General features: G+C 26.9%; 1 protein-coding gene across 2 annotated transcripts; it reads left to right on the forward strand.

The window, feature by feature from the left end:
• Positions 1-261: 261 nt before the first annotated feature.
• Positions 262-22,260, forward strand: LOC127279793 (neprilysin-2-like). Of its 2 annotated transcripts, none has more exons than XM_051302367.1 (11): positions 262-404; positions 7,553-7,615; positions 14,607-14,707; positions 17,022-17,072; positions 18,076-18,324; positions 18,477-18,679; positions 18,762-18,902; positions 19,033-19,485; positions 19,681-19,972; positions 20,194-20,444; positions 21,715-22,260. In XM_051302367.1, exons 2-11 carry the CDS (start codon positions 7,584-7,586, stop codon positions 22,051-22,053), a joined length of 2,112 nt encoding a protein of 703 aa, XP_051158324.1. In that variant the 5' UTR covers positions 262-404; positions 7,553-7,583; the 3' UTR covers positions 22,054-22,260. The 2 variants fall into 2 exon arrangements, with proteins under 2 accessions (XP_051158324.1, XP_051158323.1); XM_051302366.1 differs by lacking the exon at positions 262-404 and adding an exon at positions 6,091-6,140.
• The last annotated feature ends 3,053 nt before the right edge of the window (positions 22,261-25,313 follow it).

The following is a 25,313-nucleotide window of genomic DNA, read 5'->3' on the forward strand; positions in this document are numbered from 1 at the left end:
TTAAATATGCTCCAAGAATATATTCTTAATTTCAGGTAAAATGTTTTTTTTGTGTTTTTATTCATTATTTAGTTTTCTTTTGTTAATTAAAATTTATATTTGTATAAACATGTGAATATTTAATTATGTTCTAACTTTTTTTATTTTATTTATTTTTGTTCAATATTACTTTCACCTCAACTTTTTGTTTAAAAAAGTCACTTGATATAATATTGGTTTATGTGTAACAGTAAAAAAAAAAGTTATCATTTAACAACTCCCAACATAAAATAATCAATAAAAATTTTGTGATACATTGAAACATTTTTAAACTTTAGTAGTATAGTAATTTTCAGTTCTATTATAGTCACTCCACCGAACGTATATAGTTATTTGTTCTTCGCAAAAAAACTAAACAAGAGAAGGTAAAATTTAATCTTTCTTAGTCGAAGTCTACCTAAAATAATTTTGTTTGTTTGTAACAATTTTAACTATACCCCAGATATCACTTATTATTAACTTTTAATAACTTGATTTTACAAAAAAAAAAAAATGGTTTCCGACAAATGTTGTTTGTCATCAAAGGGGAACATCCAGTGGTGTTGTAGCTAGTAGACGAAAATTAAATTTGACCTATTTGACCTAGATTGGTCGAACCACCGAAAAAATAACCTGATGGTTTTCAACGTGAAATTTCCAGCTCTATCAATTCTCAGCATAAAAAGTAGATGCTTTCCATTACAAAAATGATTTTATCTTCGAATGACCTGATTAAGGTCATATAGGACAAATCCAAGGTCACCACTGGTTGTCTCCCTTTGGGGAGAACAAATTTCATCTGAAAATTATTTTTGTAAAATTAACTGATCTAAAGGCATTTCCCCTGATACAATAAAAATTATATGGCATATTTGACCTAAATAGGTCGACCAATCTAAAAAAAATTGCTTTAACTATTTCGAAGTGGAATTTTCTGCTCTTTCGATTTCCGGCATAAAAAGTAGGTGGTCCAATATAAAAAAAAATGAGTAGACCTTGAATTTTTGTAAATTACCACGAAATTTTTCATAAATTACCGAAATTAAAATCTTTAATTGCGATTTATGCTTTACATATTTTTATGAATTATAGTCAAAATTTCTATAAATTACCGCATAAATTTCCATAAATTACTGAAATAAAATTTTTAATTGTCGTTCGCGCTCTATATGTTTTTGTAAATTACCGCGAAAATTGCCATAAATTACCTCGAAAATTTCCTTAAATTACCGAAATAAAAATTTTTAATTGTCGTTCGCGCTATATATATTTTTGTGAATTACCCCAAAAATTCCCATATAAACATTTTAAACCAAATTTCAACTATTTTATAGAATTCAACAAGCAAAGAATTTTTTTTTAATTTGTTTAAAAAAATTATAAAATTATAAAAAAATTTTCCGGCCCACCATGGATATTTATTTCTTGACGCACTTTATCTTCAAAAATATGTATATTGATATTTATCATTTCGATAAAAAAATATTTTTAAAGTTTCAGACACCAAATTATGTATTATTTATTATGTATTTTTTAGTCCTCTTTCAGAATCTATAAGAAAATTTAACTTTTGACTTAAGGATAAACAGTTATGATTGTTTAAACAAAAAAAAAGACGAATTTTTTTGGTTTTTTTCCCATTAAAACTATATTTTTGATTCGAAATCGCGTCAGAAAAAATTTGGAATGGCAAAATATCGCGTCCAAAATGTCTGCCCTTTCATTTGGTGATGATAAGAAATTTTTATTTTCGCTAAATTTGAAATGGCCACCAAAATGTCTGAAATTAAGTCGTTCAGTCCCATCATTAAAAAACTAGATAAATGTCTGATACAAGTAACAAATGACTTTGCGGACTATAATTGAAAGGAAAAATTGAAAGATGAAAGCAACCCCTAATTCTTCATTCAATTTGTTCCCTAAACGTTCCGATTGTTAGAACATCATCATTGGAATATAAGTTCAAAAAAATGTTTACTTCCGACTTTCTGCAAAAGATACAATGAAAAAATAATTTATTTCATCCAAATAATCGATTATTATATGTCAAAGTCGATGCAATTTTTACATAGAGCTTCAATGGAAAAATCGCATCGACTTTGAACTATCCTTACCCAACCAAAAATTTCAGTATTATACCAGAGTTGACTATTGGCGCAGTACTGGTTCAGTATTGGCTCCCGAGGCTGGGCAGTCTGTACTGAACCAGTACTGGTATTTACATTGTATCAGTACTGATGCGGTACCACCCTCCCAGTACTGGCTAACCAGTACTGAGCCGATATTGAGCCAGTGAACCCGATGAATCTTTTTGTTTAAATATTTTGTTCATCAAAATTTTTTCAACTTGATTTTATTTTTCAAAATTAAAATTTACATTATTTTGCTTTTCTGTGGGTAAAATTATTTAAACAAAAAGTTTCCTGAGACTAAGTCTAAAACATTTTGCAAGATTTTCTTTTTATTTTCACACTGAGAAAAAAGGTTTGAGCTGACAACCAAATATTTCATTTAATATATGTGCAACTAAAATTTTTTGGTTGACACAACTAAACTTTAGTTGACATCAACCAAAGTTTGGTTGAGACTACCAAATTCTTTTTCATTTTCTTATTTAGTCGTCTGAAACAAACTTTGGTTGTTGTCAACTAAAGTTTAGTTGTGTCAACCAAAAAATTTTAGTTGCACATATATTGAATGAAATATTTGGTTGTCAGCTCAAACCTTTTTTCTCAGTGCAGATATATGGTATAATATAAATTTAATTAAAAAAATTAAATACAATCGCAAGTAAAATTGCACAAATGTTATATTATCAATAATATAAAATATATAATTAACCTTTCTTAATAGAAATTATAAAAAATAGTTAAACCTACAAACTTACATATTTCAATGGTCAATAAAATTATTGTAATTTGTTTCTGGATGTTATTCTTCAGTTTTTTCCAAAAGTGAATTATAAACAAAAATTAATTACCTAATTTCAGGAATTTAGTATTCATTATTTATTAAATCATTATATTTGTGATGAGTTAATTTGTAAACTAATTTTGTTTTATGTAAATTGAATTGAATTCAATGGTAATTTATTTATATTTTGATATAATAATTAATAAATTAAAGTGAATAATAAAATAATTAAATAGTTAATTGCATAATCATATACATTATAATTATTTTATAAACATTTTTATTTTTACTGAACTGTTTTTATATATTATAAAAACTTTGATTTTATAATAAACATATTTTTATATTTACACTGAGAAAAATAATTTCGTAATAATAAGAAAATAATTTAGTTGAGCTTTTTTAGTTGGCGTTACTAAAATATGGTTGTCACAACAGAATAGAAAGTGGCAATAAATCGGGAAGTTTAGTTGGCTCTACCAAAAAATATATTTGAAGCTTTCATGTTTACGAACTAAATAGTTTGGTTCCCAGTACTAAATAGCTGACATGCTGTATTGCGCACGCGCTCTTCTCGTAAATATGGCGTCGCTTCCCATTCACGGGATGTCAACATTAACCATATGTCGTTCGCGTCGTGAAGTTTCAGTGTTGAAGTTTTTATGTTTTTCAGACATTTTTTTAAAAAAAAAGTTTGTGTAGTGAAAATAAATAAATAAAACTTGTTACAAGAACGAAAGTTTTTTTCCAGCTTTTATACATTGTGAAAATGATTTAATCTCAAATTGTTAGTAGGATTCGTAGAGTAGTGGTCAGCGTTCTCGACTAGCGTTGCGTAGTCTGAGGGTTCGAGCCCCAGCAGTGTTAGGTTTTTTCCGCGATAGAAATTAATTTAAGTAGGCATAGGTAGGTTATATAAAGAGAAAAGGGTGAAACAAAAAAATAAGTTGGTTGAGAAAACAAAAAAAAAATTTTCATTTAACTAAATTTTTTGTTTGCTTAAAAACAATAAGTTAGTTGTGCAAAACAAAAAATTTGGTAGACCGAACAAAATGATTCAACGAAAAAATTTAGTAGCCCGAACCAAACGGATTAGTTGCACATATATCAAATAAAAAATTTGGTAGAGAGAACCAAACTTTGGTAGATGATACTAAACATTTTTCTCAGTGTATTTTTTGATTTTTTAAAATAATAATTTGCAATATATATTATAAGAAGGAATGAAAATTCTTGGTGTTTTCGATTTTATATAATAAAATATTAATTAGTTAGTTGACTAATTTAATTAATATTTAATTTGTCTTGGGTTACTAAAAATTTCAGACACTTTTTCCTAAGTATACCAAAAAGTATTACGTGGAGTGAAACTTATCTCTATTACAGTTAAAGCTTTCTTTTCGTATACAATAAATTACAAAACTGCCAGTACTCGGCCAGTACTGAACCAGTAGTGGTTACCAATACTGGTGCCAACTCTGGTAGCCAATACTGGTAAAATGTTATCATCTCAAATTTACGCCAACTCTGGCGCCAATACTGGGTGCCAGTACTGCGCCAGTATTTGTCAGTACTGTGCCAGTACTTCGCCATTAGTAAATTTTTGATTGGGTACATAAGAAGTCTTGTAAATTTTTGCAACCTTAAATTGAAGGTTTTTTAAAATTTTTTCTCAAAAGTTTCAGATTATAATAAGTTACCGGGGTGGCGAGTTTTTTTCTGATTTCAAATTCCCGGTCATTTCCCGGTTTTTCCCGGTCAATTTAACTAATTTCCCGGTCAAACTTATTTTAATACCCAGACAGCACATAACATTGCGGCAATATTGCTGGGCAAGTTTCGCAATATTGCCGTGTAACATTACAGCAATGTTGCCACAACATTAAAATGTCCCACCTTGCTCAATACTGCACAGTAAGCTTGCCACAAGCTTATGTCAAGGTTGCACCACAAGTTTGCAGCAATGTTGCACGGTAACATTGCCGCAAGATTGCTCGGCAAGTTTGCATCGTAAGCTTGCTGTAAGATTCATGTAAGGTCGAATAGTAAGCTAGCTGCAAACTTGATGCTACAGAAAATTCTCGCCGTAGGCCATAAAAATAATTTTTTCTTCCATTAAAAAATAGCCAGATTTAAATGTTTTAATTCCATTTTTTATCCTATCTTTAATTTTTTTTAATTGAACAATTAAGTAAAATAAAATTTAAATTATGGATATTTTCTTTTTTGAAGTGACGTTCAAATATTATATAGCCAAAAAACTGACAATAAATTTAAGAAAAGTGCCTACGGCGAGAATTTTCTGTAGCATTAAGTTTGCAGCTAGCTTACTATTCGACCTTACATGAATCTTACAGCAAGCTTACGATGCAAACTTGCCGAGCAATCTTGCGGCAATGTTACCGTGCAACATTGCTGCAAGCTTGTGGTGCAACCTTGACATAAGCTTATGGCAAGCTTACTGTGCAGTATTGAGCAAGGTGGGACATTTTAATGTTGTGGCAACATTGCTGTAATGTTACACGGCAATATTGCGAAACTTGCCCAGCAATATTGCCGCAATGTTATGTGCTGTCTGGGTACCTTTTAATTTTCTGTGTACTACTGTGAATTAAACTTCTTTCTTCAGTTCAGTAAAATATTATGACATTATAACATACAATATTATGACATTAGTAATTATAAACCACAGTTATATTTGTGAAATTAAAACAAATTTATTTTTGATGAATTTAAAAAAATTGTTAAAAAATGAAAAAATTCCCGGTTTAGTAATGAATTTCCCGGTTTTCTCGGTCACTTTTTGAAATCCCGGTCATTTCCCGGTTTCCCGGTCCACTCGCCACCCTGGTTACCCTAGTAGAAATTTGTCCTCGCTATAATAAAAGATCTGTCCAATCGTGCTTGAATTTGTTTAGTTACTTTACTAGTCAGCTCGCTGACAACTCGAATGTCATGTCACGCTTTTTCTTATCAAAAGTAATACATATTTTACAGAATAAGATTTTAACGAATCATAATTCTCAAAATTTTGTTTTAGAGCTTCGTTATGCGTCCCGTTTATCAAACTAAATTTTATTGATTTTTTTATATTCAAAGTTGTTCAATGATAAATTTTTATTATTGGACGACAATCCAATATTTTTTTAAGGATTCAGTTTTTTACACGTGCCTCTTTATTGCTTTAAAATTTTTAACATGTGGCGTCTGTAAGTGTATTTTCATTTTTTGAACTTTATAAATTATATTTTATATAGTATACAAAATTTAAAATTACACAAACATGTACACAACTACACACACACATACACACAATGTATTACACTTGTTAATATTTGTAATTTCCTGTAATGTTGGTTGGGCTCAGGATTATTATTTTCTCTATGTAATGTATCTTTTCAATATTTAAAATGTTTTTTAAATTGAGCTCTCTTATTGGCCTGGCGATCATGCAGTCATGCTATCCTTTGCTATCATGCTCATCCTTGTATCTACAGCTGATCATATCATAAATATCGGACCGTTCAAATGGCCCCACACAGCACATGAAATTTCCTAAATATTTCTGAAATATTTCATTGAAATTTTGAAATATTCCAATGCGAAGTCCTTGAAATATTGCTGAAATTAGGTAAATGTCCGCCTATAAGAAATATTGCCGTGTAATGTTGCTGAAATATTTCATTAAAATATTATAGAAAAATCCCATTTAAATGATGCGCACTGGTCGATCTCAGTTTCTATGGTCTGTACAGCTGCGCAGTAGTTTTTAATTTTCCAGGATCCTAAGGTGTTAAACATGTTAGAAAATAACGATTGATTTCATATTTTAAAAAAGTTTCTAACTTTTTTTGAAATGTTTCCTGAATATTGCAGAGTCTTCATGTGTAATATTGCAGGAGTATTAAAGTGTAATATTTCAGCAAAATTGCACGGCAATATTTCTTATAGGCGGACATTTTTCTGTTTTACTCAACATTTCATGAACCTTGCATTGAAATATTACAAATCTTTCAATGAAATATTCATGAAATATTTAGGAAATATAATGTGCTGTGTGGGCGCCCAGCAATGTACTCTGTACTCTCCTCACCCTCTCTTTTTACACCGTTTTATCCTTTTCTAACTAGAATAATTTTTCCTTAATTTTATCTTTTTTCTCTTTTCCCAAGTGATGCTTTGAAAAGCGGTCGCCATTTTCCAATCAGTCTTTATTTATTTCTCGTCCTCAGCACAACCTCTCTTCGAGCTCAAATTAATTTTTTAAATAAATAATATAAATCTTTTGTTAAAAATATTTATTAGATTTTATTAAAAATGTTATTTTTTTCGGATTAAAAAAATTATTATAATAAAATTGAGGTGTAGTATTAATTTATAGAATTGATCACGAAGAAAACAATCAATACACTGCGAGTCAATATATATATATTTGCACATTTTACATATCACTCGTAAATCATTCAGAAGTAATATTTCTTTGATTCAAAGAAATTTTTCTTTAGATTAAAAAAAATCATTCAAAGAAAAAATTTCTTTTTCGAAAAAGCAAAGCAAAACACACTTTTAAAAAAAAGAATATTCAGTTTATATAATACTTAAATAGACAAATTTTTAAAAGGTATACACAGTACTTTTGTGAAAGTGTCAAAATGTTGAACAACGAGCAGAAAAACTTTATGAAGTAAGCTATGCAATATTTATTTATTATTTATTTCAGTTCATGTAAGAAATATTATAGATTATATTATATTTTATTATATTACATATTAGTTTGCAAACAATTGAAAATCTTGTAAATTGTTTTTTTTAAATTGCAGAAAAAACCTTTTTTTGTTATTATTTAAAAATTTTAGGAAAATTGAAACTTTCTTGTCTGTAAAGAACAAAAAAAAATATATTTAAACGAATTTACGAAATCGATTAAAGCTAACATGAAGTCAAAATTTGTGGAATTCTATTTTAAATGTTTGCAACTAAATTATTTAAGGCATAATTTAGAAAAATGAAACAAAAAATAATACAATAATAAAAAAATTTACTAAGTTAAACATTCCATTAATAGTATATTATGTGGCAAGCACGTAAAGTAGTACTTTTTAGGTGAGGATGTAATTTTCAGTACGAGCTGTCGTTAGTGCGACGTAGGTGAGACGAAGTCGAGCCAAGTCGAACCGAAGTCGCACAGACAGCGAGTATTGAAATCATCCGAACCTAAAAATTACTACGTGCGAGCCACATACGCTATTTTTTTCGCCATTGTTATGAAAAAGTGAAACAATTTTAAAGAAATATATATATATATGTGCCATTCCAGGAGTTTTTTAGCACTTTTCGGAGTACCCTGTTGAAAATTCCGACCTCGTTTACGACGTCGTATTCTAAGTAGTTTGCGACGTAGTAAACGACGTAGTAAACGACGTAGTAAACGAAGTAGTAAACGACGTCGTAAATGAAAGCGGAATTTGGGATAGCAAACTACGTCGTTTACTACGTCGTTTACTACGTCGTTTACGATGTCGTTTACTACGTCGTTTACGATGTCGTTTACTACGTCGTTTACTACGTCGTTTACGATGTTGCAAAAATTATTTTAATATTATTCATTTAGTAATTTAGTAAGTCCAATATCCAATATTAAAAATTTTAATAATAATTTAAAAAATCAATAATTTAAAAAAAAATTTATTTTTATTATTTTTTTATAGTTATTATTATTATTTTATTTTTAATATTTAAATTAAAATAAAAAAATGGTCATCAAAATATTAGTGAAACCATTTCTTCCAAAAAAGAATTTGTCTCAAATCCAATAAAGGAGAGACATCGGGCAGAAAAAAATTTCGACAAAAAAAAAATTTTCGATCACTGCTTATATACCAATCTAAAGGCACCTCAACTGCGAGAAACAGTTATGATGTTCGCCCTCCCTGTGGCGTTGAGCGAACTTAAGTCCAGAGCTGAGCCATCAGCGCAGCGCGGAAACATTTGAAAAATTTGATTTTATTAGATATTTTATTTTATTTTAAATATGACAAATAATTAACTTAATAAATAATTAATGTCATAAATAATTATTAATAACATAATGTCATACTTAATAATTCGTTAATTAATTATTTTTAACGAAAATTTGACAAAAACAAAATTTGTTGGCCAAAAAAAATATTACCATTAAAAAATAATTTTTTTGTTAAAATTTCGTAGTAAAAAAAATTTTTTCAAGACAATTATTTGTGACCTAAAAAAATATCACGATGAGAATATAATTAACAAAAAAAATTACTCGTAGCACAGAAAAAATTTCACCATGAGAAAATAATTTTTTTTAAATTTTATTTGTAAAAAATTTATTGGTAGCTCAAAAAAAATATCACGATGAGAAAATAATTTTTTGTCAAATTTTCTCTGTAAATAAATTAATTAACTAAATAACGTACCGTAAAACGGGGTTATTTCGCTCATTGCGGGTAAATTCGCTCACCCACTTTTATGCTTTATTTCAGCTTTAAAATAAAGTTTAATACCTATATTAGCAGGTAAAAATGTTAAATTTGTTAATAGAAATACTAAATTTTAGTTTTTAATCAAATTTAAATCAAAAAAATGGGTGAGCGACTTTACCCGCACTGAGCGAAATAACCCTGTTTTACGGTAATTATTATAGTTACTTAATTTTTTACTACGAAAATGTAACAAAAAAATATTTGTAGAACAAAAATAATATCAAGATGAGAAATTTAATTATCTTTAAATTTTCTCTGTAAAAAAAATATTTTGTGGCCTAAAAAAATTATATCACGATAAGAAAATAACTTTTTTGTCAAATTTTCTCTTAAAAACAATTAATTCATTAAATACCGTAATAAATCGTTGATTTTTTTTACTACAAAAATTTACCAAAAATTTATTCGTAGCACAAAAGAATATCACAATGATAAAATAATAATTTTTTTTCAAATTTCCTTTGAAAAAAAAAATTCGTGTTTTTAAAAAAAATCACGATGAAAAATAATTTTGTTGTAAAAATTTCTCTGTAAAAAAATTTAACAAAAAAATTATACGTAGCACAAAAAAATATTACGATGAGAAATTTACTTATTTTAAAATTTTCTCAATAAAAAAATTATTTGTGGCCCAAATAAAATATCACGATGAGAAAATAATTTTATTTGTCAAAATTTCTCTGTAAAAAAAATTAATTAAATAATTATATAATAATAAAATGTTTGGTCTGTCTTTCTGTCCTAACTTGAAGTAGTTGAAGTTGGCCTTTTCTGATTTCACGTATTTTTTTGAATATAGTAATCTTATGACGTGTCAAATTTTGACAATTCTTTTTCTCATTTTTGCCAAAGTTGTATAATTGTGTTTCCAAATTTCGGAATAAGTTTCTTTAAAATTCCAAATTAGAAAATTCAATTCACGAAGCTGAAGTACACAACGTTTACCAACGAAAATTTTTTTAAAGTTGTATATTGATTCAAAAATTGTATACAAATACAAAAAATTTATAATGAGAAAAAAGATGCGCCAGGAAATTTCGTACAAGATAGTAATTTGAAAAAAATTTATTTTTAAGGTACCAGGGGCCAACGATTACCTATTAAATATTAATTATAAAAACACAGGCCTCGAATCAACTTAAAGACACAAAACAGTCGTTTTAGTCGATTTATATTCCAAAAAAAAGTGGATTTGTTTTTCATTTTAACAAAAATATTTTACAGATTTTTAAATAAAAATTTTTTTTTAATAATAATCCTTTTCGAAGGGTTAAAGTTGAAATTTTTAGAAATAATTAAATTTCAAAAGATATAGTTAATTTTCAAACAATTATTAAATTTTACAGATCTAAAAATAATTTATCAAACAATTTTTGGAAAACATTTTTTAAATTTAATTGAATTTTCAAAGATTTAAAATTGAGATTTTTGAAATTAATTGAAACTTTAAGTGTTTTGTAATTAAAATTTTAGATGATTTCACTAAAAATTTATTAGAAAATGCGGACAAAATACAATAATTTGAAAATCATTTTTAATTGAAAAATGGTTTCACATAGTTGAATTTTCAAAGAATATTATTAAAATAGTTAAAAATAATTGAATTTCCTTAGAGTTATAATTGAAATTATTAAATTTCAAAAAAAAAAATTTCGATGGAAAATTTTAGAAATTTTAGATGCTTTTAAATTCAAATTATTGAAAATTCAATTAATTTTGAATTAAAATTTTTGAGAATAATGAAATTTAATTTTGATTTTAAATTTGGAAAATAATTGTACTTCAGTTCATTTTGAATTAAAAATTTTGGGAAATACTTGAATTTTACTTGAAATTTTTTATAATAATTTAATTTAAGTTCATTTTTGATTGAAAATTTGGATAATTAATTTTGAATAGAAATTTTAGAAAATAATTGAATTTTATTTCATTTTAAATTGAAAACTTGGTAAATAATTAAATTTTAAATTGAAAATTTTGGATAATTATTGAATTTTAATTGATTTTGAATTAAAATTTCGGGTAATAATTGAATTTTAGTTTATCTTGAATTGAAATTTTTAAAAAATAATTCAATTTTATTGTGATATTTTTTTTTAAATTATAAACAATTGTTAAATTTCATAAAAATTTTAATTGAAAAATAATTTTGATATAATTGAATTTGTGATGTATTTCATTAAAATTATTAAAAATAATTAATTTAGTGAAGAATCATTTTAGTTCAAAATTTGTTAAATAATTGAATTGAAGAAGATCTGAAGAAGATCTACATTTTATACCAAAAAAAATGTATTTTATTTACATTTTCTTTTCAAATGTAAAAAACAAGTCGCATTTTATTAAAATAAGTTGATAAAAGTCGTATTTTTGAAAAAAGTCGGAAAAAGTCGTATAATCCGAGGCCTGTAAACATATAATTTTCATTATTATCATTTAATATGTTATAATATTCTAATAAATTAAATTATTATTAATAATATTAATCTTTAATTTCTTTATAACAAATAATTAAATCCTCAATTTGGCGCGCTTGCGCGCGTTTAATTTTGCTAGTTAGCTTAATAATAAATTAATTAATTTTTTTATTACGAAAATTTAACCTGGTAATAAATGTATTAAACTTTATTTTAAAGCTGAAATAAAGCATAAAAGTGGGTGAGCGAATTTACCCGCAATGAGCGAAATAACCCCGTTTTACGGTACGTTATTTAGTTAATTAATTTATTTACAGAGAAAATTTGACAAAAAATTATTTTCTCATCGTGATATTTTTTTTGAGCTACCAATAAATTTTTTACAAATAAAATTTAAAAAAAATTATTTTCTCATGGTGAAATTTTTTCTGTGCTACGAGTAATTTTTTTTGTTAATTATATTCTCATCGTGATATTTTTTTAGGTCACAAATAATTGTCTTGAAAAAATTTTTTTTACTACGAAATTTTAACAAAAAAATTATTTTTTAATGGTAATATTTTTTTTGGCCAACAAATTTTGTTTTTGTCAAATTTTCGTTAAAAATAATTAATTAACGAATTATTAAGTATGACATTATGTTATTAATAATTATTTATGACATTAATTATTTATTAAGTTAATTATTTGTCATATTTAAAATAAAATAAAATATCTAATAAAATCAAATTTTTCAAATGTTTCCGCGCTGCGCTGATGGCTCAGCTCTGGACTTAAGTTCGCTCAACGCCACAGGGAGGGCGAACATCATAACTGTTTCTCGCAGTTGAGGTGCCTTTAGATTGGTATATAAGCAGTGATCGAAAATTTTTTTTTTGTCGAAATTTTTTTCTGCCCGATGTCTCTCCTTTATTGGATTTGAGACAAATTCTTTTTTGGAAGAAATGGTTTCACTAATATTTTGATGACCATTTTTTTATTTTAATTTAAATATTAAAAATAAAATAATAATAATAACTATAAAAAAATAATAAAAATAAATTTTTTTTTAAATTATTGATTTTTTAAATTATTATTAAAATTTTTAATATTGGATATTGGACTTACTAAATTACTAAATAAATAATATTAAAATAATTTTTGCAACATCGTAAACGACGTAGTAAACGACGTAGTAAACGACATCGTAAACGACGTAGTAAACGACATCGTAAACGACGTAGTAAACGACGTAGTAAACGACGTAGTTTGCTATCCCAAATTCCGCTTTCATTTACGACGTCGTTTACTACTTCGTTTACTACGTCGTTTACTACGTCGTTTACTACGTCGCAAACTACTTAGAATACGACGTCGTAAACGAGGTCGGAATTTTCAACAGGGTAACCTTTCCAAATTAAATGAAACATTTTTTTAATAATATTTATTAATATAAAGGTCCAAAAAAATCACTTTTTAAGTAAAAACAATTGTTTATTTAAAAAATACAACAATAAATAATGCAAAAAATTCACTTTTTTCCTGCAACTCCAAATAAATTGGTTTAAAGATCAAAATTTTCCTTATTTTTCAAGCTTTCATACCGCACAAGAAACATAGAGTCCGAGAAAATATTCAACTCACAATTTTTTAAACAATGTTTGTTTACTTTTTTGTATTTTATTTACTGTGAAACGTCTGCTAAAGCTGCGCGCGACGTTTGGAAGCTGTCGCTTTCCTTATTGAGCATAAGCTAATTACACTAGCGTAGTAAAAAACATGTTGTGTGAAAAGTGAGGTTTTTCATCCTTCAAAAATGTTTTTTATGATTTTTTACTGCAAAGTAGATAATTAAAAACCATTCAATGTGATAACCAGAAATTTTTACGCTTCGTTTAATGACAACATAACCTCACTTTTCGCACAACTTGCTTTCTACTACGCTAGTGTAATGAGCTTCTGCTCAATAAAAAAAGCGACAACTTCCAAACGTCGCGCGCAGCTTTAGCAGACGTTTCACAGTAAATAAAATACAAAAAAGTAAACAAACATTGTTTAAAAAATTGTGAGTTGAATATTTTCTCGGACTCTATGTTTCTTGTGCGGTATGAAAGCTTGAAAAATAAGGAAAATTTTGATCTTTAAACCAATTTATTTGGAGTTGCAGGAAAAAAGTGAATTTTTTGCATTATTTATTGTTGTATTTTTTAAATAAACAATTGTTTTTACTTAAAAAGTGATTTTTTTGGACCTTTATATTAATAAATATTATTAAAAAAATGTTTCATTTAATTTGGAAAGGTTACTCCGAAAAGTGCTAAAAAACTCCTGGAATGGCACATATATATTCTGTATTATATATTATAAATATATATATATATTTATATAATATATAATATAATATATATGAAATAGTATATAAAATAAAATAATAAAAATTGATAAATAAAATAAAAGCGAAACAAAAATTATGCAAAAATTAACAGCTGCCTAAAAAAGACTTTATAGGGCAGTTTTATGCCTAAAAAAGTCTTTTTTAGGCAGTTGGCCCAAACTGCCTTAAAAAGTGCTACTTTATCTGCCTAAAACAGGCACAAAAAAAAACTTTTTCATGTCAATGGCGAAAAAATAAAATTTTAGGGAACTAAATTAAATAATCGATTATAATACGGAAAGTATTTTAATTGCCGACAATTGAAAATGTTTGTAATGTATTTTTTTTAATGCGAATTAAGCTAAAGATATAAATAAATGAAATTCTTATTTTAAAAAGAAACACTAGATGGAGAAGAGCACTAGATTTAAAACTAGAACTAAAAACATTCTGCTTTGCACTTCTTATATGTCTACCAGAAGCACATACTCTTAAAAAAAGTAAGTTTTTTCTAAAATTAAATTTTCCTAACTAAAAAAATTAAATTATTTTATTTGGAATACAAGTTTCCCTTTTGAATTAAGAAACACGATTGAGCTCGATAGAAAATTTGTTTTTAACCGTTTTCTATTGATTTCAATCGATTTTAATCGATTTTCACTATAAGATTATTTCCATATTATATACACCCGCGTGAAAAACGAACTATGGGAAAAAGCTATCAAAAGCTGGCAAAAGATGGGAGAAGATTTTTGCCATTGTTTTTAAGTTTTATCCCATATTTTAAAGAATTGCAAAAAGCTGACAAACCATTGCTTATGAGTCTTTCCCATACTTTTCTTTAATATCATATAATATTGCTAAAATCTTGCCAAAGTATTGCAAAAAAAAGAGGAATAAAATAAAGTCAATTTTTTCTAACTTACTTCTTATTTTTTTCATTTTTTTTCTTAAAATCATTGCAAAACAATGGGAAAAAGATTAAGAAAGAAAAAATTTATTTTTCTCATTTTTTCATCTTTAAAAATTAGATTTTTAAAGTATTGCTAAAACCTGGCAAAAATATACGAACAAAATTAATCAATTTTTCTCGTTATTTTAGCTTTAAAAATCTGATTTTTGAAGTATTGCAAAAATATGGGAAAAAGATTTTGAAAGGAAAAATCAATTTTCCTCTATTTTCCAACTTTAAAAATTTGATTTTTAAAGTATTGCAAAAATATGGGAAAAAGATGTTGTAAAAAAAATAAATTTTCCTCTATTTTCCAACTTTGAAATTTTGATTTTTAAAGTATTGCAAAAATATGGGAAAAAGATGTTGGAAGGAAAAATCAATTTTCCTCTATTTTCCAACTTTGAAATTTTGATTTTTAAAGTATTGCAAAAATATGGGAAAAAGATTGGAAAGAAAAAAAAATTTTTATCATTTTTTCAACTTCAAAAATTTGATTTTTAAAGTATTGCAAACATATGGGAAAAAGATGTTGTAAGGAAAAATCAATTTTCCTCTATTTTCCAACTTTGACATTTTGATTTTTAAAGTATTGCAAAATATGGGAAAAAGATTGGAAAGAAAAAAAAAATTTTATCATTTTTTCAACTTCAAAAATTTGATTTTTAAAGTATTGCAAAAATATGGGAAAAAGATGTTGGAAGCAAAAATCGATTTTCCTCTATTTTTCAACTTTAAAAATTTGATTTTTAAAGTATTGCAAAAATATGGGAAAAAGATGTTGTAAGGAAAAATCAATTTTCCTCTATTTTCCAACTTTGAAATTTTGATTTTTAAAGTATTGCAAAAATATGGGAAAAACATTAGAAAGAAAAACACAATTTTTATCATTTTTTCAACTTCAAAAATTTGATTTTTAAAGTATTGCAAAAATATGGGAAAAAGATGTAAGGAAAAATCAATTTTCCTCTATTTTCCAACTTTGAAATTTTGATTTTTAAAGTATTGCAAAAATATGGGAAAAAGATGTTGTAAGGAAAAATCAATTTTTCTCTATTTTCCAACTTTAAAAATTTTGATTTTTAAAGTATTGCAAAAATATGGGAAAAAGATTGGAAAGAAAAACACAATTTTTATCATTTTTTCAACTTTAAAAATTTGATTTTTAAAGTATTGCAAAAATATGGGAAAAAGATGTTGTAAGGAAAAATCAATTTTCCTCTATTTTCCAACTTTGAAATTTTGATTTTTAAAGTATTGCAAAAATATATATTTTTTCTTTCCAATCTTTTTCCGATATTTTTGTAATACTTTAAAATTCAAATGTTTAAAGCTGAAAAAACGATAAAAATTCATTTTTTCTCTACCAATCTTTTTCCCATATATTAACAATACTTTGAAAATCTAATTTTTAAAGATGGAAAAATGAGAAAAATAAATTTTTTCTTTCTTAATCTTTTTCCCATTGTTTTGCAATGATTTTAAGAAAAAAAATGAAAAAAATAAGAAGTAAGTTAGAAAAAATTGACTTTATTTTATTCCCCTTTTTTTTGCAATACTTTGGCAAGATTTTAGCAATGTTATATGATATTAAAGAAAAGTATGAGAAAGGCTCATAAGCAATGGTTTGTCAGCTTTTTGCAATTCTTTAAAGTATGGGATAAAACTTAAAAACAATGGCGAAAATCTTCTCTTATCTTTTGCCAGCTTTTAATAGCTTTTTCCCATAGTTCGTTTTTCACGTATGGCATATTCTTTTAAAATTGATTTATATCTCAAAACCATATATAATAAAATTATTCTTTAAGTCAAAATAAAATTGTAATTAAACTAAACTTTAATTATGATAACTGTTCCAAAAGCATCGGATAACATAAAAGATTACTGCTTGAAACCTGAATGCCTTGACACAGGTTGGTATGATTTTCTTATAATTATATATAGGGGAAAATCTCTGGAACTTTTAACTATTATGTCCCTCGCGTATATTTTGTTAATTCCAATGAAATTTTACCTGGTTTTTGTTGGAAAAATCAATACTTGATACGAGCAATCATTTCCAACAGGTTTCACATTAATTTATTAAATAAATAAATAATTATTTAATTTTCAATGCACGATTTTCAACAATTTCTACTTGTCCCTAACCATACTTTGTGGTGCTTTAAACGATAAAACTTTATTATTAAAAAAAATTACCAGTTCTAAGATACGTCATTTTAAAGTTAATTAAACGATGAACACATTTTCGCAAGAAAATTAACATTTTGTAAATTGTAAAAAAAGTTATAAGCTTTTAAAAGTTGTCCCTCACTTTTAACCTTTTTGACTGCAATCCTCTTATTTAGCATTTTTCTTTGATAAGACAATTGGCACACCAAAATAACTTATGAGAAATTAAAGTTCAAGTCATTAGAATTATTTTGAGACATATTAAATTGATGTGCCTCGTGTCTTAAAAAAATTATTGTAATTTTAATAACAGAAAACACGTGTGTACAAAATGAGAATTTTATTTTAAATAAATGTTGAAATTATTAACCAAATTTTATCATTTTTAAAAAATTGTAACTTCACAGTAATTTCCTTTCCATTGTTTTTCATTCCAAAATCAACCACCTGTTGAATACTTTTCTGTTTTAGGTTAACAATAATTTGCAATTTTAAATAATTAATAACTTTTTTAAGACAAAAAATTTTATCTGTCCACTTATATAATTTGAAATCTTCGTACTTGAAGTTTATGTTGACAGAGTTTCAATACTGTGCTCGAAAAAAAGAATTTTTTTTTTCTTTTATTGAAAAGTTAAAAGTTCCAGAGATATGCCCATAGAGTAAATAGAATATTTTGATTATTATGTTATTGCGTCATCAAAAAATTAAAACAATTAACAGAAGTTTTCACTTTTTGAGTAGCCTCAAGAGTATTAGAGTACATGGACCAACGTTTTGATCCTTGCGACAATTTTTATAAATTTGCCTGCGGTAAGTTTCCAAAATCGAGGAGGATTTCAAATTACGAATCGGATAAAATCGATGGTTTTTCTCTTCTTGAGAATAAAATTGAACAAGAAATGAAGACAATTCTAGAGAAGAATTACGAACCTACTGAACCAAACTATGCAAGATTAATAAAAGCTTTTTATAGAGAATGTATGAATGCAAGTAAGACATTTGTTAAAATCCCGTTACATTTTTAAATTTTACCAATTGTGTAAATCATGCAGCTAAAATCAAAAAACTAAATTTAAATGATTAATATCATAATTGTGCAAAAAAAAACTTGGCAGACGATTTAATTTATTAATCGCTTGCAGATAACACCAAACAACAAAATCTAAATTCAATTTTGGACTTGTTAAAAAAAATTGGTGGATGGCCACTTTTAGAAGGAAATTCTTGGAATAATGTGAATTTCCAATGGGAAAAATTTGGCTCCCTATTGGACAGTTCCAAAGATAATTTCATTTTTTCAAATTTTCGCCAAGATACAAAAAATAATTCAAACATAATCCTACGAGTATGTAAAGTGATTATATGTTTCTTCCAACAAATTGAGCCTTAAATTTTTGTTTATAATTTATTAATTGCTATTATTTTAGATTGAACAACCAACAAATCTTAATGTATCCCCTAAATATTATAATGAAATAAATGACACTGTACATCTTTTTGGAGCTAAAAATGATAATATTAAAACTGATATAGATAAAATTATCGAAATAGAAAAAATGCTTATTAATGTAAGTATTCATTAAAAACTAATTGTTAAATGTTGATTAAAAAAAGATTTCTTCTTTGTAGATAAATTATTATCAGTTTGCAAGATACGTTCCAAATTTAATAAATTTTTAAACATCTGATTATTTACAGATAACTGTGCCAACGAGAGATAGAAATTATATTAATCTTACTAGAATGACTATTAAAGAACTCAATGGAAATTATTCTAATATTTTGTGGAGAGAATACATTGATTCTATTTTGAACCCAGTTACTAATATCAGAGATGATGATATTATATTTGTTATGGATCTAAGCTACTTTCATCAATTGAACAATCTAATTAATCATATCTCAAAAAAAGATCAAGCAAATTATCTTATATGGAAAGCAATTAACGATCTTCTTAGTAATTATGTTGGCGCTAGTGAAGACAATCCGCAGAAATGGAAACATTGTTACAATACTGTAAATAATTTTTTCCATAATAGTCTTGGAATGCTCTATGTCAAATACTACTTCAATTTATCAGAATCTGGGAAAAAAGATATCGACGAAATGTTCGAAAATATTTTTCAGCAGTTCAATACTCTTCTAAATGAAGTAAGAATTAGAATATTATTTTCTTGATGTAGAATTACAAAATTTTTCTGTATTGGAACAAGAATGTACTATTTGAGAAATTTTTTATGCTATTAACAAACAAAAAAACATGTATATTTTACAATTATTATAATGCATTATTAATTATTGCAAAATCTACAACTTCAAAAATATTAATTTAGTAAATCTATTTAGAGTTATTGGCTGGATGATAAAACAAAGGAAAAGGCTTTAGAGAAACTTGCATCATTGTCTATAACACATCCAGTAATTTTCAAATTATTTGATGACATGGAAATTGATGAATATTACGCAAAGTTGAATATAACGCCAAATAATTATCTTCAATTAATAATTGACATACAAAAATTTAACAGAAATAAAGATGCAGATTTATTTAGAAAATCTTTAAATAAAAATAGTTGGAATCAACAGTACAATCCAATGAAAGTGGGGGCAATGTCTATTCCTTTTAATAATAGTATTGGTTAGTATTTTCGCTTTTTGTGATATTTTTTAATTTTATCTAAAATTAGGACAAAATATTTATAAAACGCATAAAAAAATAACTTTAAATACATTTCAGTGACAATTTATATGGGTGCAAGTACTAAATATGTAAATATAATGAAAACATTAGATGGTCCATTCATGAAGACAGTGGTCCACTCTATTAATTCGACTAATTCATTTTTTGTTTCGTTTTAGCTGTATCACCCGGTATTTTTCAAGGAGTTTTCTTTAATGAAAACATACCTCAGTACATGAATTATGGATCAATAGGATTTGTCATTGGACACGAATATACTCACGGTTTTGACAGTTTTGGTCGAAATTTTGATAAACTGGGAAATCTCGTCAATTGGTGGGAGCCGGAAAGCAGTGAAAATTTTCGTTCAAGGGTTCAATGCCTTATTAATCAATATGGAAACTATACATTAAATGAAGTTAACTTAAAAGTAAGTTTAAAAAAGCTACGATTTCCGATTTATTTCGAAATTTATCCCCAACTTATAAAGATTTTTAAGGGAGAAACCACATTAGGACGCTATGTTTTAGCCGTTTTTCGAGATTTTTTTTAAAGCACGGAGAAAAATGAATTGTTGTGGTTACTAAAAATGAAGTTCACACAAAAATTCCAGATTGTCAAAATAGAACCAGCAGTTCTATTTGTTTTTGGGACAAAAAAATTGTTAAAATGGGATTGTTATTAAAACTATTCGGATTGTTCGGTAAACAAACAGAATTATTTGATGAACAAAGAAAATTGTTATGGAACAGTTGAAATAAAAAAATTAAATTGTTAAATCGGCAATACAATTTGTTGTATTAACAAAGCTTTGATCCGTCTAATACAATTTGTTCAGTTTCTTTGCCTTCTAAAATAATCGATAGCAGATTTCCGTAGGTCATATCATCAGTTTCATTTGCATTAACATTTGTCATTTTTTTTTAAAAAAACTAATAATAAAAGCAAAAGTGGCACATGTGCCAGAAGCAAAGGACGCGACGATCTGCATGCCCGTTTGCGAGAATTCAAGATGAGCACGTGACATGGAACAATAAACCTGTCAGCTGAACAAATCCGGATTGTTCAGCAATTGACAAAGAGTTTGCTTCTGCAACTATACGGAATTGCAAACTGAACAAAGCTGACAACAAAAAATTCGTATTGTTGTTAAAACAACATACATTTGTATTGACAACAATCCGAATTGTAATATTACCATTTCGAATTGTAATATCAACAAATCTATACTGACAGCAATCCAAAAATTGTTTGCACCACAATCCTATTTTTCTCCGTGAGGGATAAATTTTTTTTAATGAAATGCAAGAATAACATTATGTTGCACACATAATTATCTGTATCTCACAATTTTTTAAAGCATTTTCATTAAAAACATTCGAAATTAGCAGCCATTAAACCTTGAGCTGCAACATCGAATTTCGCTCTGAAAACTTTTTCAGCCTACTTTTGAATACATAAACTGACTATTTATGCAATAAAATTCAATTTTTTGAAAAATTTAATGTAGTTTCCCTCTTTAAAAATTAATTTAATAATTATTATTAATTTCCTAAAATAATTGGTTTAAAAAAAATTTCATTTTCTGTTTTGAATCTAAAAATCAGATTAGATGAAAAATTGAAAATTAATATTATAAATAACCGTCAAAAATCAGTTGCCAACATTTGTATGAACTTTATTTTTGTAATATTTTCCAGATAAATGGCACGATAACGGCAGAAGAAAATACTGCAGATAATGGTGGAGTTAAAACTGCATATTTAGCTTATCAGAGCTATGTGAAAAAACATGGTCGCGAAGCTTTGTTGCCAGGTGTAAATTATACACAACTTCAGCTCTTTTGGATTAGTTTTGCTCAAACTTTTTGCGAGAAAATTACTCCACATAAACAGAGGAACAAAATTAACAGCGACTATCACAGTCCTGGGGAATTTCGAGTTCTTGGTTCCCTTGTCAACCGAGAAGAATTTGCAAAAGATTTTCAATGTTCAAACAACAAGTGGATGAATCCTAGAGAGAAGTGTTCCGTTTGGTAATTCCAAAAACGAAATTGACAATTCAATATAAACATAGAGATCTGTTTGAACGATTTTATTTAATTTAACACAGTTTTTGAGTTTTATTTTTATAAATTAAGAATTCCATTTTCTAAGTGTAATACAAATAAATATTTATTTTCTTATATTAGTCAAGTAACCGACTAATTGAATGAAATAAATTTTCTTTCAGTGTAGAAAAAAAAATGCATTTGTAATATATTTTTCATTCCAACAGAGTGAACAAAAAAAAAAAAAAAAGAGTAAAAGTTTAGACTGATCTAAATTAAAAGTGTGGCTGAAATGATATTATAATTAAGACACGAGACTTCCTGAAACTTGTTTTGAGTTGTCATGGAGGTCTCAGTCTTGAAATTTCTTATAACACCGAGTTATGCCAACAATCTGGTGTGTTGATTATCAATGGTCTTGATCCATCACCATGGACTTAAAGACGTTCTCTGATATAGTCAGGCATGCAGACTGACAAGACTTGGACAGTAAGCTCCAGTGGCTATCTGATTTATTACGAACTCCTTCTTCTCACAACGGAAGGCTATGCGGCTTTCTCTTTGTCTCACTTCACCTTATATTCTTGTTCCTTATATATATATATACATATATATTTGTATTACTCGAAAAACGAGAAAGTCGAGAAGTTATGTTGTTATATACACTGTGCGTATATAACGGTGCGATATCTGACGAAATACGTCGCGTGGCTATCAATTTTGCGCGCACTGTGCGCCACCATTTGGATATTATAAATAAGCCACAACAGCATTGCAACTACCAATCTGGTTTCTCGTAGGGTATTAGCGCCACTGGATATTATTTCTGCAAACAACGATAAACAATAATTTATACCACACACTTTGTTCTTAATTTTAAGCCGGTTTTGACATAATATGGAAAATGATGGCAATTATTTCTCAATGAGTCCTTTTGTTTTTTAATTTTTGTCATCTATTTATTTAATATTCACTCTCTTCTATAAAATATATAGATTAATTTCGATCCATAGTATAAACTGTGCGATTCCAGGTGAGATTTTGACTTTTTCGGAGTAGATTAACCGATTGCAATGAAACTTTGGAATTTTGTTATATATATTATAGTAAGACTAATCTTTAACGTAAATTTCAGCTTAAAATATTTGTTAGTTTACGAGATTTGCAATAATAACAAAAAATTTTAAACTGCTATATCTTCCGTTCTAATAATCAGATTGAGGTCTACTTTTTTTTAAAATGTCAAGGAAAATGAGAGGAATAAATCTCTTTCAGAACAATTTTTTATAATTTTACAACTAAAAAAATTATTAAATAATAATTGAATAAATTTCACGCGACTATCTAAAATTCAATCACTTAAACGCTAAAATGATCTTACCAGTGTTTTCTTTAATGTTCCAAAGGAATCCAATTGTAAATGCAAGTTTAACTTGGTTAATTTTAATAATTTACGAGTATAAACAATTGCGATTTCTGCTAGTTGACGTGCAGACGACATTGCGCACGCAGCGTTCTCACGTAGCCAATTTAGTCCACGAATCACGTCAGCTAGTTACAGGAGAATGCTGCGTGCGCAATGTCGTCTGCACGTCAACTAGCAGAAATCGCAATTGTTTATACTCGTAAATTATTAAAATTAACCAAGTTAAACTTGCATTTATAATTGGATTCCTTTGGAACATTAAAGAAAACACTGGTAAGATCATTTTAGCGTTTAAGTGATTGAATTTTAGATAGTCGCGTGAAATTTATTCAATTATTATTTAATAATTTTTTTAGTTGTAAAATTATAAAAAATTGTTCTGAAAGAGATTTATTCCTCTCATTTTCCTTGACATTTTAAAAAAAAGTAGACCTCAATCTGATTATTAGAACGGAAGATATAGCAGTTTAAATTTTTTTGTTATTATTGCAAATCTCGTAAACTAACAAATATTTTAAGCTGAAATTTACGTTAAAGATTAGTCTTACTATATATAACAAAATTTCAAAGTTTCATTGCAATCGGTTAACCTACTCCGAAAAAGTCAAAATCTCACCTGGAATCTCACAACTTTATAGACCTGCTGATCTTAATCGAGTAACAAACTCAGAGAAATAGAGCATAATATATATATATATATAAATATATACTATTTGATCAAACTAATACGTAAATACAAGAGGCCCACGATTAAAAGCGTTCCGCCGATTATCGCGATATCGTGTAATTTATTGCTCCGTGACGTTGCGCTGGGGCCCCTCGTATTCTGACAATGAGTCAGAACTTAATTTTTGTGAATATACTATGTATAAGAATGTTTGCGCCGTGAGGCAAGCTACATAATAACTCTCTAATTGCTCTATGAACAATTAAATATTGTGTTGTAAATTATTTTTTTCAAATTATCCATTTTTTTTTGGTAAAATACGATTTTAAAAACATATAATTTCCATGAATTAGTAGTTTTCTACTAGCAATTAGTAGTTTTTCTTTACTAAAAATTAAAAACTTCAAAGGCTGCGCAATAGTTTTTAGCATGCATGAGTTACGAATCTTAGTGGTTAAAAATTATCAAAATCTCAAATTTAAAAAAAAAAATTTTACAATTATACATGTGCAAGAACATGAACGTGTTCATGTACAAGTACTTATACATGAAATTGTACAAGATCATGTACATTTTCTTGTACAAGTATATCTTTCTTGTACAAGATCTTGCACCAGATCTTGTACAAGATCTCACACATGAACTTGTTCCAAATTCGTATGCATTTTCCTGTACAGGAACTGGTCAGAACTTGTACAAGTTCAGTTGCTGATCCTGTACAGGAAATTGTACAAGATCTTATACAGGGATTTTCAGTAGGGTAATACAGTAATATACTTAAGGAAACTTTTTTCTTAAAACTTTCTTAGAAACTATATGCTGTCCCCATTTACCCCAAATTTTATGAAATTTTCTAAATTTTGGGGTAAATGGGGACAGTCAGTTTCATGCGTTTAAAGCTTATCTAAATTTTATTCTGCTACATAAAATTAATCCTGGGAACGTAAATAACAACTTTAAAAAAAACCCGCAAATATTACATTTTAAAAGAAGAAACTTTGGTAATTTGTGAAAAATAACCAATTTGTTCCCATTTACCCCAACTGACCCTACATATTTTAAAGGATTATATTTGTTTGCCATTTTTTAAATATTCTTACATTAATGTAAAAACTGACACACAGAATACGGAAATATATAATGACAAATTATATTT

Source organism: Leptopilina boulardi, unplaced genomic scaffold (assembly GCF_019393585.1).
Source record: "Leptopilina boulardi isolate dan_hultmark-lab unplaced genomic scaffold, ZJU_Lbou_2.1 LbouV2_223, whole genome shotgun sequence".
Lineage (NCBI taxonomy): Eukaryota > Metazoa > Arthropoda > Insecta > Hymenoptera > Figitidae > Leptopilina > Leptopilina boulardi.